This window comes from Epinephelus fuscoguttatus, linkage group LG8, assembly GCF_011397635.1.
Source record: "Epinephelus fuscoguttatus linkage group LG8, E.fuscoguttatus.final_Chr_v1".
NCBI classification, from domain to species: domain Eukaryota; kingdom Metazoa; phylum Chordata; class Actinopteri; order Perciformes; family Serranidae; genus Epinephelus; species Epinephelus fuscoguttatus.
Window position 1 is genome coordinate 26,862,795 of NC_064759.1, and position 14,682 is coordinate 26,877,476.

Here is a 14,682-nt window from a genome sequence, read left to right on the forward strand (position 1 = left end):
ACATTTTAAACTAGTAGACTTGTGATTGACTTCATAAAAAGGGCTAAAATTGATGTAACTGGGTGAGATGTCCTGACTTCTAGTTGCCAGTATGGGTCAAGATCATAGACTGTATAAAAAAGTTCCATCAAAGCCACCATGACATCACCCACTAATTTGTGGACTACCATTTTGAAGCCTTGAGTTTGGCATTTTGGCCGATGCCACCTTGGTTTTTGGGAGCCACAAGTGACCATTTGGATGACAGGGTGGAGCTATGGAGGAGTGTGAGGTGGATCTGATTCAAAACCCAGGAAAATCACCATGGTAGTGATTTGTCAATTACAAGATAGCCACCCCCGAAAAGCATACCCTGCTTTATTCTGTATTTTACTCTATATCCTCCTGAGACCTGAACTATTGTTTATTGTTTAGCATGCATTTTTATAATAATAAATAAATCAAAGTCCCAATGTCCACATACAAGACGATGATGACGTCCCAATGTCCTCAAATGAGTACTTCCCAATTAACAGCATCTTAGCTAGGTACTGTTGCTAAAATTGGTAAACTGCTGTCATATCAAAGTACAGACTTTATTAATCATAGACAAACAACCATAAAATGTGATCAGGTTTTGGATCTTGTCCACTTTTGTGATGCAATGGCCTGCAGTCTGAATGAGGGATGGCTGCCATCTTGTTTGTACATGGATTGATGCATTGTGATTTTACTGCCACTTGATGGCAAAAAAGTGTCCATGAAATAGGACAACAGGTCTAAGTTAAGTAGAATAAAGTATAAGGTGGAGGAAACCAAACATGATGATGATGTCCTCATATGAGGACACAGGGTCTCAGGAGGACATGGGACGATAATTTACAAATGAACATCATGTTGTATTAAACAAGATTTGAAACTATCCATTGAGACTATTAACTCATCAGGATAATGTTTCCTGAGGCAATAAATCAAGTAAGACTTAGAGTTGCTTTCTAATAGACTTCTATACAGTTGGGCTTCTTTTTGCAACCAGCAGAGTCGCCCCCTGCTGGCCATTAAAATGAATGCAGGTTTATGACACCACCACATTGGCTTCACTTATCAGACCGGCAGGCTACATGCTCTTCTTTTATACAGTCTATGTTCAAGCTCAAAAAAGCTGTCTGGTAAAGGGCAACATTTCTCAACATCCGGAGTGTGTAAAACAGGCTTTCTGCCAAAACTGTGTAGTCTCCAAATTCAAGCTGAGATTACTCAAGTGATTACACACAAGTTATTTTCTCACACTTGACAAAGCTCTGCCAGCCGCTTATTGACCTTTAGATGTAAAATTCATGCAGAGCCTAATGCATAATCTGCATAATCTCACGTTTTGAGTCCCGCGTTGTCCAGAACCAACTCTTCCAGTCGACTGGAGCGAGACACCACCCGAAGGATCTGCTCACACACATCTGCAGACTGAAGACACACACACACACACACACACACACACACACACACACACAGAGGTACATGTACACAACACAGATGTTAGAAAAAAATTTGTCATACATTGTTTTGCAGGGAGCATAATTTAAACAAGACAGAGAACAAAATCTCTAAATTTACTATAGTTGGTGTGTTCATGCTTAATAAAACAGTGGATAGTCGGGGTGATATTAAAAGTGGGAGGTATAATGTTACACATTATGAGTCTCACACTCACAGCAGCACCGCAGGTCTTAGCTCACTGATCCGTTAATCAAAAACATAAAAAATACACTAATTAACCCAACTAGCTCCAAGGGTTGATATGCACTTTTACCGAGAACAGCAAAGCTTGGACTGAAACATTCAAGGTCATAAAAATAACACAGAAATTTACTTTTGGGACACACATGATTCCCTCAAGTGTTCTTGTGCAAACTACTCTGAAAAGTTGTTCATTTATGCTAATTAAAGCTGTGCTGAAAAACAAGCATACAGCACGAAGTCTGTCTCTTTCGCTTAAAGACCATTTGTGCGTGACAAGGAGAGACTGGGGACAGTAGACTTGAGACACTTTAGGGGGAGAAAAGTTTTCTCGCTTCCGTGGTCTCGACACCACGGGAGAGAGAGCCGGGGGAGTGAAGGCATTCATATTTAGACTAAATTAAAAATTCAACAGTTGGACATCCGTGCCCTACCTAGATGTTCACTGACCCAGATCACTGTGTGCTGCGTCATACTCAGACATGGAGACACATCCTGCCGTGCAGCAACCTCATATTCCAACACTAATTATCTGCACTGATTCATAACACAAACATTTTCCATTATATGAACAGAACTTTGCCAGACCATTGTTCGGTTGTTATTCTTGGTAATTGACATTCATGCTATAAGGGCCCGTTTCTCTCAGCCAGCAGCCTCAGTGTGGCCAAAACACTGGCGACATTGTCCCACACTGTTATCTACAGTGTGGGGGAGAGAAAGAGGGGAGGAAAGGAGAGAGGGGTAGTGGAAAGACAACGAGAGGGAGGGATGGAAGAAAGGGAGTGTTGTTCACATGTTTACTCTGTGAAACTGTGAGTATTAGAGAAGAAAAATAGGAATGATAGCAGGCAGCGAGGGATGACACAGGATAGGGAAAAGGAGATATGAGGGTAGTGAGGGATGAAATGGAGAAAAAGAAGCAAGGAGACTGTCGTGGTGTAGCAGAGAGAAAGAGGGAGCACACAAAGGAGCCTGTATTTTCACAATAAAACTGTTGGGGACGGCACAGCGACACTGTCAGTGTGAGCGTTGCGCCATTTACCACTCATTAAATAAGAGCCTTGTCATGCTGCGCTGCTCTGACCCCACGTCCCGCTGAAATACATCACACACTTTCACGCGAGTACACGCTCGCATGCTGCGCGATCATGAGGTAATCAGAGGGCGAGTCCTCTTTATCACCGCTGCCCTCTCCTCTTCTCCTCCTCCTCTCTCATTTTCGGCTCAGCATCTCGATTAGACCACGAGACAAACAGCCTGATTGAACTGAGGATGAGCAGCATAATCCCTCACTGTGATAGCCTGCTGCGCATGTGTGTGTGTGTGAGAGAGAGAGTGTTTGTGAGGACATGTGACCATTATCCAGTCCACTGCACTGAGAGATTTCTTATCAGTTCGACTGAGACTGTTAGATTATAATTTAAGCCTGCGGGCCTTTTCTTTTCTTTTTCTTCCTGCTTCATAAGCCACAGACATTTCTTTCCGATACTCCTGATGCAACTGTAAACAGTCGCACTGATACAATAGTTCAGCCTGATGGGCAGTGTTGACCTTCAGTTAAACTTTTACATGCCAATAGATTTGGCAGCAGCATCAACTGATTGACTGCTAGAGAGTAAAAACAAGTTTCCCGACCTGGAAATATTTAGTTCCTCTTTACTTTTCTGCTCTGGCTTCACTCTTTAAATCTTATCTCTCTTTCTTGAGACTGTCTGACTCATTTCCTCATTTATCTGGCATCTTTACCCATTCACTCTGTCCACTGACCTCCCACTGGCCTTTCTCTTGGTCTCACTGCTCTTTTTGCTGTCATCACTTTCTCTCTTTCACCCTCTGTCCCCTTCTTATTCTTCTTTCTAAGTTGTTACTGTTTCCATTGGCAAAGGATCAAAAACAACTCGCGCTCCAGAGCACATCCTTCCACTCCTTGATTCACTATTATCACTGTATAAACACGCACAGATAAAACAATGGGAAAGTTGCGGGAAGCTTCCTTAAAAACACCCGAAGGAGTTTCTGTTGCATTAAACAGAAACCAAATAGGTAGGCTACACAAAATGTCCCTTCCTTGCACAATAGACACAACATAACCAAAGTCTGAAACACAGTATCTGTGGCTAACATCACCAAAATAAGTAACAATGCATTTGAATAAACATGCGCTGTAACATTCCCAGCACAAAAGCCTCAGGGTCTATTATAATACAAACTAATCTCTGATAGAAAGGACACACGTTGGTGCACATGTGCCTGTGTGAGTATTTGAGCCTAAATATGCACATGGCACAGTGAGGGGCAGGATTTTAAAATATTCAATACAAAGGAATTGTCTGTGACGGAGGCGTGAGATAATTGTTTGGACCGAGGAAGCTGCGTGTGGTAATTGGTGAGACTGAGCGAAGCCTTGAGACGGAGAGTTAGTAATGGAGTGCTGCAGGGGGGCAACAGCCTGAGACATTGAGCCCCTTTGTCTCGTTAGGATTAAGAGTCTTATCACACGAGAACATTGGACTGATCCTCAGTCAACAGACAGGAGGGGAAGGTGGAGGAAACAATGGGGGAAACGTTCGGTATGGGCAGATACATACTTAGGCAAAGGTAGAGTGAGAGTGTAGTAAATACAGACATAGAGTGGACTCTAAATATATGATATAGGAGGAGGCAGTAATAACATATATGAGGATGATAAGCATAAAAATAAGCAAACAGCAAACTTGTAACAGGATCCATTTACCAACCAAGTTTCATCAAAACTAGATTGAGAAATGTTGACCTTTAATTCATGCCAGTTTTAACAGCCTTAACAGGGTAAAGTTCAAACTTCTGCTTTTACATACATACATACATTTACCCTCTCATTCAAAGAAGTTCTGCATGATATTCAGAGCGATCAATGATTCATAGGTTGTCTGCACATGGCTTTGGACGTGGAAGTGGCTGATAATCCCTTGAAGTGGCAAGCAGCTGCTAGCTAACGGGGTTAATGACAGCAACAGTGTTAACCAAGGGGGAACCGTACAGTGGGCATTGCGCTTCCACCATGACGCTGTTCAGATATTAGGGATAAGTGGTAGCAATTGGCTAGCAAGTGGAATACACACACTCTCACTAGGGCTGGGCAATATGGCAAAAAATGTTATCACAATATATTTTTTCATATTGATCAATCTCGATTTTTATCACGATATGTAGTTTTTGCTGATTCTGCCAGCTTGGGGAGCATCCTGATTGGAGCTTGAAGAAACAAGAGATTCATTGAAATGTAACAATAAAAGTTTAATAACATAAAACACTAAATAATATGCTTTTCCAATATTGAGAACAAAATGTTTTTACAGGGTATATGCAGGAATCCTGAGGTTAATTTCAATACCTTTTTAAGACTTTTTTAAGACCTTCCAAAAAAACCTTAAGACCTCATCCCCACTTCAGGCTGTCATTAGCAGCAACACATCTTTAGCTTAGTAAACAGCTGTAGTTTGCAATTAAATCTATGGGGCACAAATACACAACAGAACTCAGATGAGAAGGAATAAAGCTTGAAAGAATAAATTAAACCAAAGGCAGGTCATACCAAGTAACACAGCTCTACAGCTCAGCATCAGCTATTCAAGGCCAACTTGCTGAAAACAACAACCTTATGGCTAGCCCCTTGCATGTGGGATTTAGGGCTGACCCAAAAAATTCGAAGCTTCGAAGCTTCGTAGCTTCGTTGGATGGCACGGGATTCGATTGAGGAAAAAAAAAATTGAATATTCTGCCTTTTTTCTCCCGTTTTTTGGGGGGGACCTTGAACGCAACACTAATCATGCTGTCCGTTTACGGTTGTTTTTTTCCCATTTAGCCATATGTAAACTCAAAGAATAAGAAGCAATGTCAAATAAAAGCTTTAACTTATTGAAACATTGTATATAAACTTACCGCTTTGAATGCTTCTCATATGGGGTAATGGCTGCAAAACACGACTGGATAGACTGTTGTTTTGCTAAGCTGCGGCTAGCGACGCTAACAGCAGATGAAGGGGTCTTGCTAGACTGTGTGTGTGGAGTCAGGGCAACTTGAGGCTGCATAGACTCTCTGTATAGTCACTGGGATGGTGCCATCTCAGGTGATTGAAAACGTCTGTGGTGTTTCCCGACCTGGTTGGTACCAACCGCCGGCATATTTTGCAGGCTGGTTTCATCTGCTCCTCGTCACTTTTGAGGTAACGTTATCCAAACCACTTCCACACAACTGACGTCGCGTTATCTCTTTTTTTCAACAATATCTTCGGTTCCGGATGATATAGTGATGTCGCTTTCACGTTCTGCGTTATTTTTGCTGTCCTCGACTTCAGTGTCACTCATTTTTTCTCCTTTTTCCAACTTCTCTCTCTGTTTACCTCCCGTCACAACTGTAGCCACGCTTACAATGAGAAGTGGGCGTGTCCTGCCTGCATGGCATACGGTAGCCGTCAGACTCTGATATGCTGTTGTTGCACTTACTTTTGCCATATGATATCGATTCAAAACATCCCATGCTGATAATTGAGATTGATCAAAATTTTATCGCGATCCCGAATTGAGATCATATGATCGCCCAGCCCTAACTCTCACTCATGCGTGGCTGGCCCATCTACCACAACAAACCACAGAGAAGCTCGGATCGCAACACAAACAGAGGGAGTGTGACTTCATTTTCTGCTCTGGACACCATTACTCCACTATACAGTATGTTTACATAGATATAGTTGTTTGCTGCTGTGTTAATGCTCTCAATGTCGTATACGGAAGCTTCAAATGATCAAAATTTTAGCCTTGCTGGCAGCATGGCCCTATAAAGGCAATGTCAACCTTGGTTGGTTGGTCGTCAGTCCATCCCTTTGCCACTTCCTCTCAAAACTTACATTTGTCCAGTAAATTGTTTGAATAAATTCCACCAAAACTAACAACATTCCCATCAGCCTCAACTGCAGGCCACTTTGTGTTTATTGCTAATTACCAAATTTTAGCATGCTAACATGCTAAATTAAGAAAAAGAACATGGTGAGCACTGAGCAATATACTGTACTAAAGATCCACTATAACAAAAGATAATGCATAACAGGCGCATAATTAAAAATTGCCACACCAATTTCAGCTGAAAGAACATCCATGATATAGACTGACATGCATGACATGATATTATACTGGGCTTTATTTCCCAAATGAATACATACAAAGTGCTTGGTGGCCATTTGTGTTGTGATGTGCTGCCCTGCCCACATTTACATTATTTTGGCGCCACAGCTCATGAATATGTTGCAATTGCACTGCTCTCTCTCCTCTCATCCGTCTGCCATTTTTCCTTCAGCTCAATGCATGATGATATATAGTTCTTGGTTAGTGGCTGTCAGTTGCACGCTACTTTTCACAAAACATACTCAAAACATACTTTGAGTCCACTATATAGAGGATGATAATTCTCATGATACATTTGGACAGCACAAAAAATGGCACACTCACTATATTGTATTGTATTTCTGAAGCAGCCTTTGTCATGCACACCAATATTAAACTATTCTGAATATAACATATGATAATATTCTGAATTTGATGAGTCATGTAATTAACATTCTGTTGGGATATTTCAAATTAAGTCTTTATCTAAAAAGTGGCATTTTCCGATTATTCTCGTTTTAATAGCATTATTTGGGCATGTATACGGAATATGTGTCTCAGTAGGGATTTGACTGTTCACGGCCTAGCTCTGTGCGCTGTCATGGATACGTTGTACACAAGCCAACTCGCTAACAGTTTGTAAGGATAAGTAGAGATGCATACCCAAAAGAAATGCCCACATTTCTGGGTAGAGGGAGAAACACGCCTGCTTTAAAACATTGTGAAAGACTTGGATCACAACAGTGACCTTTTCGGGGAGGTGGTTGAAAGAATAAAAGAGGGAGGATGAGTCCAACAAGTCCACCACCGATAGGAAAAGAAGCAAAATGGTACAAGCAGCTTTTCCATATTACAAAGTGATAACCGACATGTTAGGGTATGTTAATCCCAGTATGCACGGTCGCATATAACAAGAATATAAGTGGAATATTCATATTCATCAGCCATGTAAACAGTTTAGTAGGACTATTGTCTTTTTTGGAATAAGGGCAAAAAACTGAATATTTTGTGCATGTAAACATACTTATTGATTCTCAGTGTTCTGTTAAAATAAGCTGGTGTCTGAGATCACCTGTCATTTGAGGGATGTTATTTGAAAGATGGACGGACAGAAAGACACAGCCTCTTCAAAGCCACTCCACCCCACTTTTTATTGCAAGGTGGGAAAAGACAAACAAATACCATAACAGACCAAACTGAAACAACTGCACCAGTGCAGTAGTAGTGCACTAAGGAAGTGAGAAGCAGGACCTTTACAAACGTGAGAGGAATAGAGAACAAACTGACAGGCAGGGAGACAGGGAGAGACGCGTCTATGCATTTGTCTTAAGCAGTGATCCTCCTCACTACTTAACTGTGAGATGGGATTATATCTGGATTATTTTGCCGTTTTGTGGCAGCAAACTAACACTGTGATGCTGTCTGTCAAATATAATGTACAGTAATACAGTGAAGTAGACAAAAAGAAACAATCATGATGGGAAATTTAAGAGTTAATGTAGAACTATTTATTGCCTCTGTGATATTTAATCAACCTTTATTGATATGGAAATGGCGTGGATGACATGCTAAAAACACTGCCTCCAAAATAACCATGACCAGAAAAAAGTACGAGCCCCAAGCCTGGAGCTCAGAAGAGACTCCAAACATGACAAAATACTTTAGAGCACATGGCCTGCACTGACTCCCTGCCATGCTTTCCAAAACTGAAACACCATGAGTATAACATAAACACAACTGAGGATCATCTAGCTCATTGTCCTTAATGGATAGCTATCATATGAACACAATAACTGTGTTTTTGATTTCCCCAGACTGAGTAGATATGATTAGTGAACAAACAAGAGGAGAATTCTGAGAAAAGGTGTTACTAACCAGTTTGTAGTCCTTGGTGGAGAGCTTGGTGAACCACTGGTTAAACTCCAGCACTGCTATTATGGCCACCAGATCCCTGAGGAGGAGCAGACAGGGAGGAAAGAAAAGGTCATAGCTGCAATTATATATTGCTCTTGAGCAGTGAGCACATTTCTACATTAAAAATGAATCATGTTACACCTACAGTACATCTCTTATCTCTTATTTTTGTGTTTCTATTATCCTAACAAATGTTTCCAGCCACACAGCCTCATCTTGCACCTTTTTCCCCCTACATTTCTTCACCTTATGCTGGTTTGCTATGGTTATATTATACTTCTGTTACTTGTCTGTGCCAGCGCTCACCTGTTCTCCAGATGGCTGAAGTCCTGCAGGTTGAGTTCTCTGGTGTCTTGTGTTAAATAGATGGTGTCCACATCCTGGAGAGGAAACAATTAACCACAGCGAGTGTTAACAAACATGTCTCTTATCAGAAAAACACATCTGCTAGCGATAAAGATTTCTATATGCCTCATCAGTTGCACAGAGCAGAAGAAAAACATATGGTAGACACAAAGTTATTATGTTTTGGAAAAGAAGGAGCGAGAGCATGAAGATATGAGGGAAACTGGTGCTACATTCAAATACTGTTGTGGCTATCCTGTTATTTATCAAAGGGCTTTATGCAGTTTTATGTCACCCAGCCAACAGCTCTGACGCACAGTTGAGCCAGGATGTGTCAGTGCTGTGCAACAAAAGAATGCAAATATTACTGACCCACTGCACCTCTTCTTTGTAAGGCAGCCCCAACCAGTCACAAACACATCTGTACATCTGAGAAAACCCGCCTAGAGAGAGGGGGAACACAATAAAAAATATAATCACGGAAACTTGAGTCCATCTTACGAAAGAGCTGTGGGATATGGATTGTGCAAAGTCGCATGTAATTTGAAACTACAATCAATTTCATCACAATATGCTATAAGTCATTGTGTAAAACAGCTGTAACGTTGATGCAAATTCACTGTATAACTGACTGCACCAACCCAGTGCACACACACCATACACCATGTCAGCACTGGGACGAAGAAGCACAGAGCAATTACTGGAGAGTCACATATTCTTACCACAAGGTCCAGGCTCCGCAGGCTTGTTGTTCTCCCACAGAGTCTGCAGAGAGGTCAGCCTGTCTGGAGGCTCCATGCTGAGCTTCTTCATCACTTTACTGAGAAGAGAGATTTAAACAGAATTTAGTCATCCAGTTTCTACATTTCCCAAATGTAGCTGATGAAATGCTCCAAAGCCTTTAATCTGTCGAAGAGATTCTACAACAAGCAGCTCCAGGCTTCTCGCTCGCTGCCTTACTTGTCAATGGACATTCTGAAAGCAGGAAGTTGCTGAGTGCTGCTGTGTACTCCAGTGGTAAATAGATTTAACTAAACCACACAATTATTGTAAAACAAAAAACACAAAACGAGCGGTGCATTAAATCAACTGCGGCTCAAACACAAAAACATCAGCCTCTCTGCCAAGTAGAAGACTTTGTCCTGTTTGCAAGACGAGGTTATAAAAGTTTATAGTTTTACCTCTGTGATCATTTCTGCATTCATATTCATGCTTCCTGTTCTCAACTAAACATATTTTATGAGATTCACATCCGCATTACAATACATATATGGACATTTTTTGGATATTAAATACAGTATACTGAAGTTGTGACTGAACCACAGCAACTTCTAGAGATCAAGTCAAAAGCGTGTGCCTGTCTGGTGGAGGCAGTTTAACTCTGGTTGTTAGAAACGTTTTCTGTTATTTTTTAGGGCATCATCACCAGAGGATCACGATATTATCACGATACTTGAGTCAATGTTATTGTGATTTTATATATGTTGCAATGTGCTGAGTATTGCGATACAATATATTGCGATATATATATTGCTTTTTTTTTTTTTTTTAACCTTTTTTCAAATGTAAATTTTGTCCCCAAAGGAAAACTTTGTCAACTTTTTTTTATTTAATAAGATAAAGTTTTGAGTCTGTTCATGTCACTTCAGCCATTTTTTTGCAGTAGCAAAATGTATCTTGTGGACTGAAAAAGAAACTCAATATATTAATCTAGTCGGCTACCAAATGTTTAATTTGCATTTGTCACATTAATAATTTATATAATAAAAAATTGATACTTGGCCCTGTGTGATGATACGATATTGCCACATGAAAAATATAAAAAAAAAAAAATTTTTTTTTTTTTTACATTTTTCAATTTAGCATTGATATCACAACCTATTCCCTCCAAAAAACAAAAAAAAAGAAAAAAAATCAATATAAAGACACACCTCACAAAATCAGTGATCGAAAAAAAACCAAACAACAACCCCAAAATGACCTATTTTGTATCTCTCTTGTCACCAAGATATCTCAACCATTGTACTTGGATGTTACTATTTGCTGTCAGTGGAGACAGTTTACAGTGAGTCCACAGCTGATAAAGGTAATGTTTCTATATATTCAATGAATGATACCAAGCTGTATCGATTTTTTCCCTCACCCCTAGTAAATACATACAGTATGAAATGCAAAACCAAAATGCATGTATGCACATAAACTTAAACAGAGATTGATAATAGAAATACTTTGAGACTGATTGTGTCTGTATTAGGATGGATTCAAATCTGTAAACATGACTGGTACATTTAAGATAAATCCATGAGATAGCACATAAAATGTTATAATACACACAATCACACACACAGAGGTGAAACCCACCTGGGTGGCAAACCGGGACATATCCTCAGCAGACAGTTTCCTATGTGAGCAACCACCTCATTGACCTCCTCTGTAGAGAGCAGCTTCAGGGAGAAGGAGCCACGCTCGTACTCTATGAACAGCTAAAAGGACACATCATTAAATAGTCATGCATGTCGACATGCATGGTTTCACATAAACCTGCTTCAACCCCAGTTGTACTTATTTAGGTGAAAAAAAGAGAGTTAGTCATGTGTCTTTCTTTATTCTATTAAATCCACTGAGTCAGTCTGGGTTTAAAAAATAAAGTCTACCATATACGAAAAGTAAAAGGCTTCAACGTGAATGCATTATGTGTCTATGAATGTATGTATGTATGTATGTATGTATGTATGTATATGCTGACTCCCTTGGTTTCCATTTGATATTCCACATTTTGCTGGTCTACTCCACTGAATCCACCCAGGAGTAACATAATCCACAAGAATGAAACCAACACATCCACCTACCCACTCAACCACATCTACACACCACATCTTTGTCTTGAGTTAAAATAAAGATTTAATGACATTTACCAAGACTGGCTAACCACTTCAGCGCTCACCACAATTATGCAAATGCTGATGCAAGGCGATACATGCCTCCCCTATAGGCCAGAATTAACATAATCCTTGCTGATACTTATTAAACACGGGAGACCATCAGTCAAGATATTAAGAGGACTGACATCTCTTGAGATAAATGGGAGAGAGGTTCAGCTGCAGGACAGTGTGGTTAGGGACAGATTATCATATTTTGTAGGTAGATCCAGCTGACTGACTGCTGGTCAAAATGCCAAATGGAAGCTCCTCCCAGATGGGAAACATTTCTGGGACCAGATCATTTTTTGGCATCTCATACATAACTCATTTTTTGGGGGGGATTATACCAGCAGATTTTGTTTTCTGCCCACCAGTATCTGTTGCAAATGGAGGTGCTGTCCTTAAACTGCAGAAGTTAGGTTCAGGTGCCCAGAGCAGCACCCTGATCTTTGACATCACTGGAGAGGAGGGATGAATAAAAGACATTTCCCTGCAGCTGTATTTTTGGTCCTTGTGTAACACACATCTGAAGATGTCAGGTGAACGTAGCACGCCGCCCTCTGTATCAGGGAAAATCCTTCCCCAATACAATACAGCCACATGCTTTCTTTTTTGTTTATTCTGCTGTTCTGTCATTGTAAATAAATTCATTACAAACTTCCCCACTTAACTGACAAAAAAATCTTAAAGGAAAGTGAAATGCAAAACTTCAATACAATTTGTTTATGATGAAGGTGAATGGTGTGTAACAGTAGCATAATCACTTTAGACAGACAACATCAGACAAACCACGGTTAGCTCATTAAGTACAATTTAAAGGCATAGTCTGACACACTGGAAAAATACACTTATTTTCTTTCTTGCTGAGGGTTAGGTGAGATGATTGATACTCTAATGTCTATACACTAACTATGGAGTGGAGCTGGTGTAAGCTGTTGGGTAAAAGACTAGAAATAGGAAGAAACGGCTAGCCTGGGCCTTTCAGAGCTCAAAAAATTGCTAGCCAACACATTGTATTTTGTGTCTTTAATCCAAACACTAAAATTAATCTAAAGATAATAATTTGTTATTTCAGGGCAGCTGTGAAACCTAGAAACTAGTTGTTTCCCCCGGCTTATGCTAAGCTAAGCTAGTTTTCTCTTGGCTTTCGCACCATACTTAAAGCTGTAGTTGGTAACTTTTTCAAAGAATTACTATTATTAGAATTATTATTATGATCTGTGTAAGAAAACTCATGCTCAAATCATACTGCTTACTCTATCGTTTCATGGAGTTTATAATGGCCTTACTGCACATGAGAAAAAAAACAAAACAAAAACAAAAACAAAAAAACAGTCAGAGCTGAGGAGTTCAACACAGCTGATAATCATGTAAATCCCCAACGTGAACTTCAGTCAATCTGTCAAACTCGGCAGCGCTCATGAAATATGAATCAAGATCTGTGTCCGCATTGCCTTTTCCTTACCTCAAATGTTTTTAAAAACATATTTCAGTGTACTGTTTAGCTGTAAAAGGAGAAAGTTGGCCTATTTCAGTCAGCTGATTTCAATATGGTGGCTGGGTCACACAGCTGCGTTAGAGACTGCTCAGGACATGATTTTTTTCCCCCACAGATCTTGTCTCATGTACTTATTTTAACATATAGTGACAGTTTCAGTCAATATAACACAAGTTATTTTCATAAATGTTACCAGTAGCTGCTTTAACTCAGAGATAAGAGTGACACAGATCTTGTTGTCTAACTCAAATGTATTCTCCAAAATGTGAAATGACTCCTTTAATATTTGTGTGCTGGACACTGTTTATATTGGTGCAAGGTACTGTACCTGTGTAGGCTTGTTGCAAGCAATCCCCTGGATCTCCAGATAATTAAAGGAGTGTTCCACCTAAGAAAAAACATAAAGAGCACAGAAATCAACATTAAAATACTTACACTGGGCATGGCCTAGTATCATCCAATGGGACGGAGGAATATAATATATATTTATACAATATTTTAGGATTAGTTGAGCTAATGTTTATTACAGGACATAAACAATGTTACCACCATCATGTGCTTGTGTGAAAGCACACAGGACTGTATCTGTGTGAGAAACTCTGCCTAATAATAACAACATTATAGTATAGTGACTGTCTGTCTGAGGAATGTTGTGTATATGTCTGCTCCATAATTAATAGGTGGAGATGTAGTCTTCTTTTTTGCTCCTGTAAAGACTGACTCACACATTTACATGGCTTTTCTGGGCTGCATTTGACACATTTGTGGGTGGAAATGAAAACAAAGATTGGAAGATGAGATACAGTCACTTAATTGTTGTACTAAATCATCTCTTCTATCCAGAATTTCATCTCTGCCAGCTGAATTCATTTAAAATGCAACCACTCTGGGATGCACAGCTCAATTTCTGGCTCATTTGCAAGGTACATTTGTTCTGAATTGCTTTGTGGTCACACCTAAGTAAGACAATACAGGACTCAAATGCATTTTTCCTTTTTAGTATTTACAATTTGCTCCCTGAATTGTTTAAATTGAAAAAAAGTCAATCAAAAAAGACCTCCCCCTCATTTATTAATATACATCTAAAACAGGCTCTTCAAAACAAGTCTGCTTAAAGACAACCAGGACATTCTTACATCCACATTTTCTA

The 14,682-nt window shown here is 39.9% G+C and overlaps 1 protein-coding gene across 5 annotated transcripts in view; it reads right to left on the reverse strand.

Annotated features, from left to right (window-relative positions):
• The window catches only part of LOC125893543 (F-actin-uncapping protein LRRC16A-like), an 88,535-nt gene that overhangs the window by 30,424 nt on the left and 43,429 nt on the right, over positions 1-14,682 (reverse strand). For all 5 annotated transcript variants that reach the window (XR_007449897.1, XR_007449896.1, XM_049584274.1 and 2 more), the window contains exons 4-10: positions 13,861-13,920; positions 11,475-11,596; positions 9,836-9,933; positions 9,486-9,556; positions 9,075-9,148; positions 8,730-8,805; positions 1,352-1,440 (exon numbers count right to left, since the gene is read on the reverse strand). Coding sequence is in view for 3 of the 5 variants with exons in the window: in XM_049584274.1 (XP_049440231.1) it covers positions 1,352-1,440; positions 8,730-8,805; positions 9,075-9,148; positions 9,486-9,556; positions 9,836-9,933; positions 11,475-11,596; positions 13,861-13,920 (590 nt within the window). In the remaining 2 variants the exon portion in view is untranslated. The remainder of the gene's footprint in view (positions 1-1,351; positions 1,441-8,729; positions 8,806-9,074; positions 9,149-9,485; positions 9,557-9,835; positions 9,934-11,474; positions 11,597-13,860; positions 13,921-14,682) is intronic.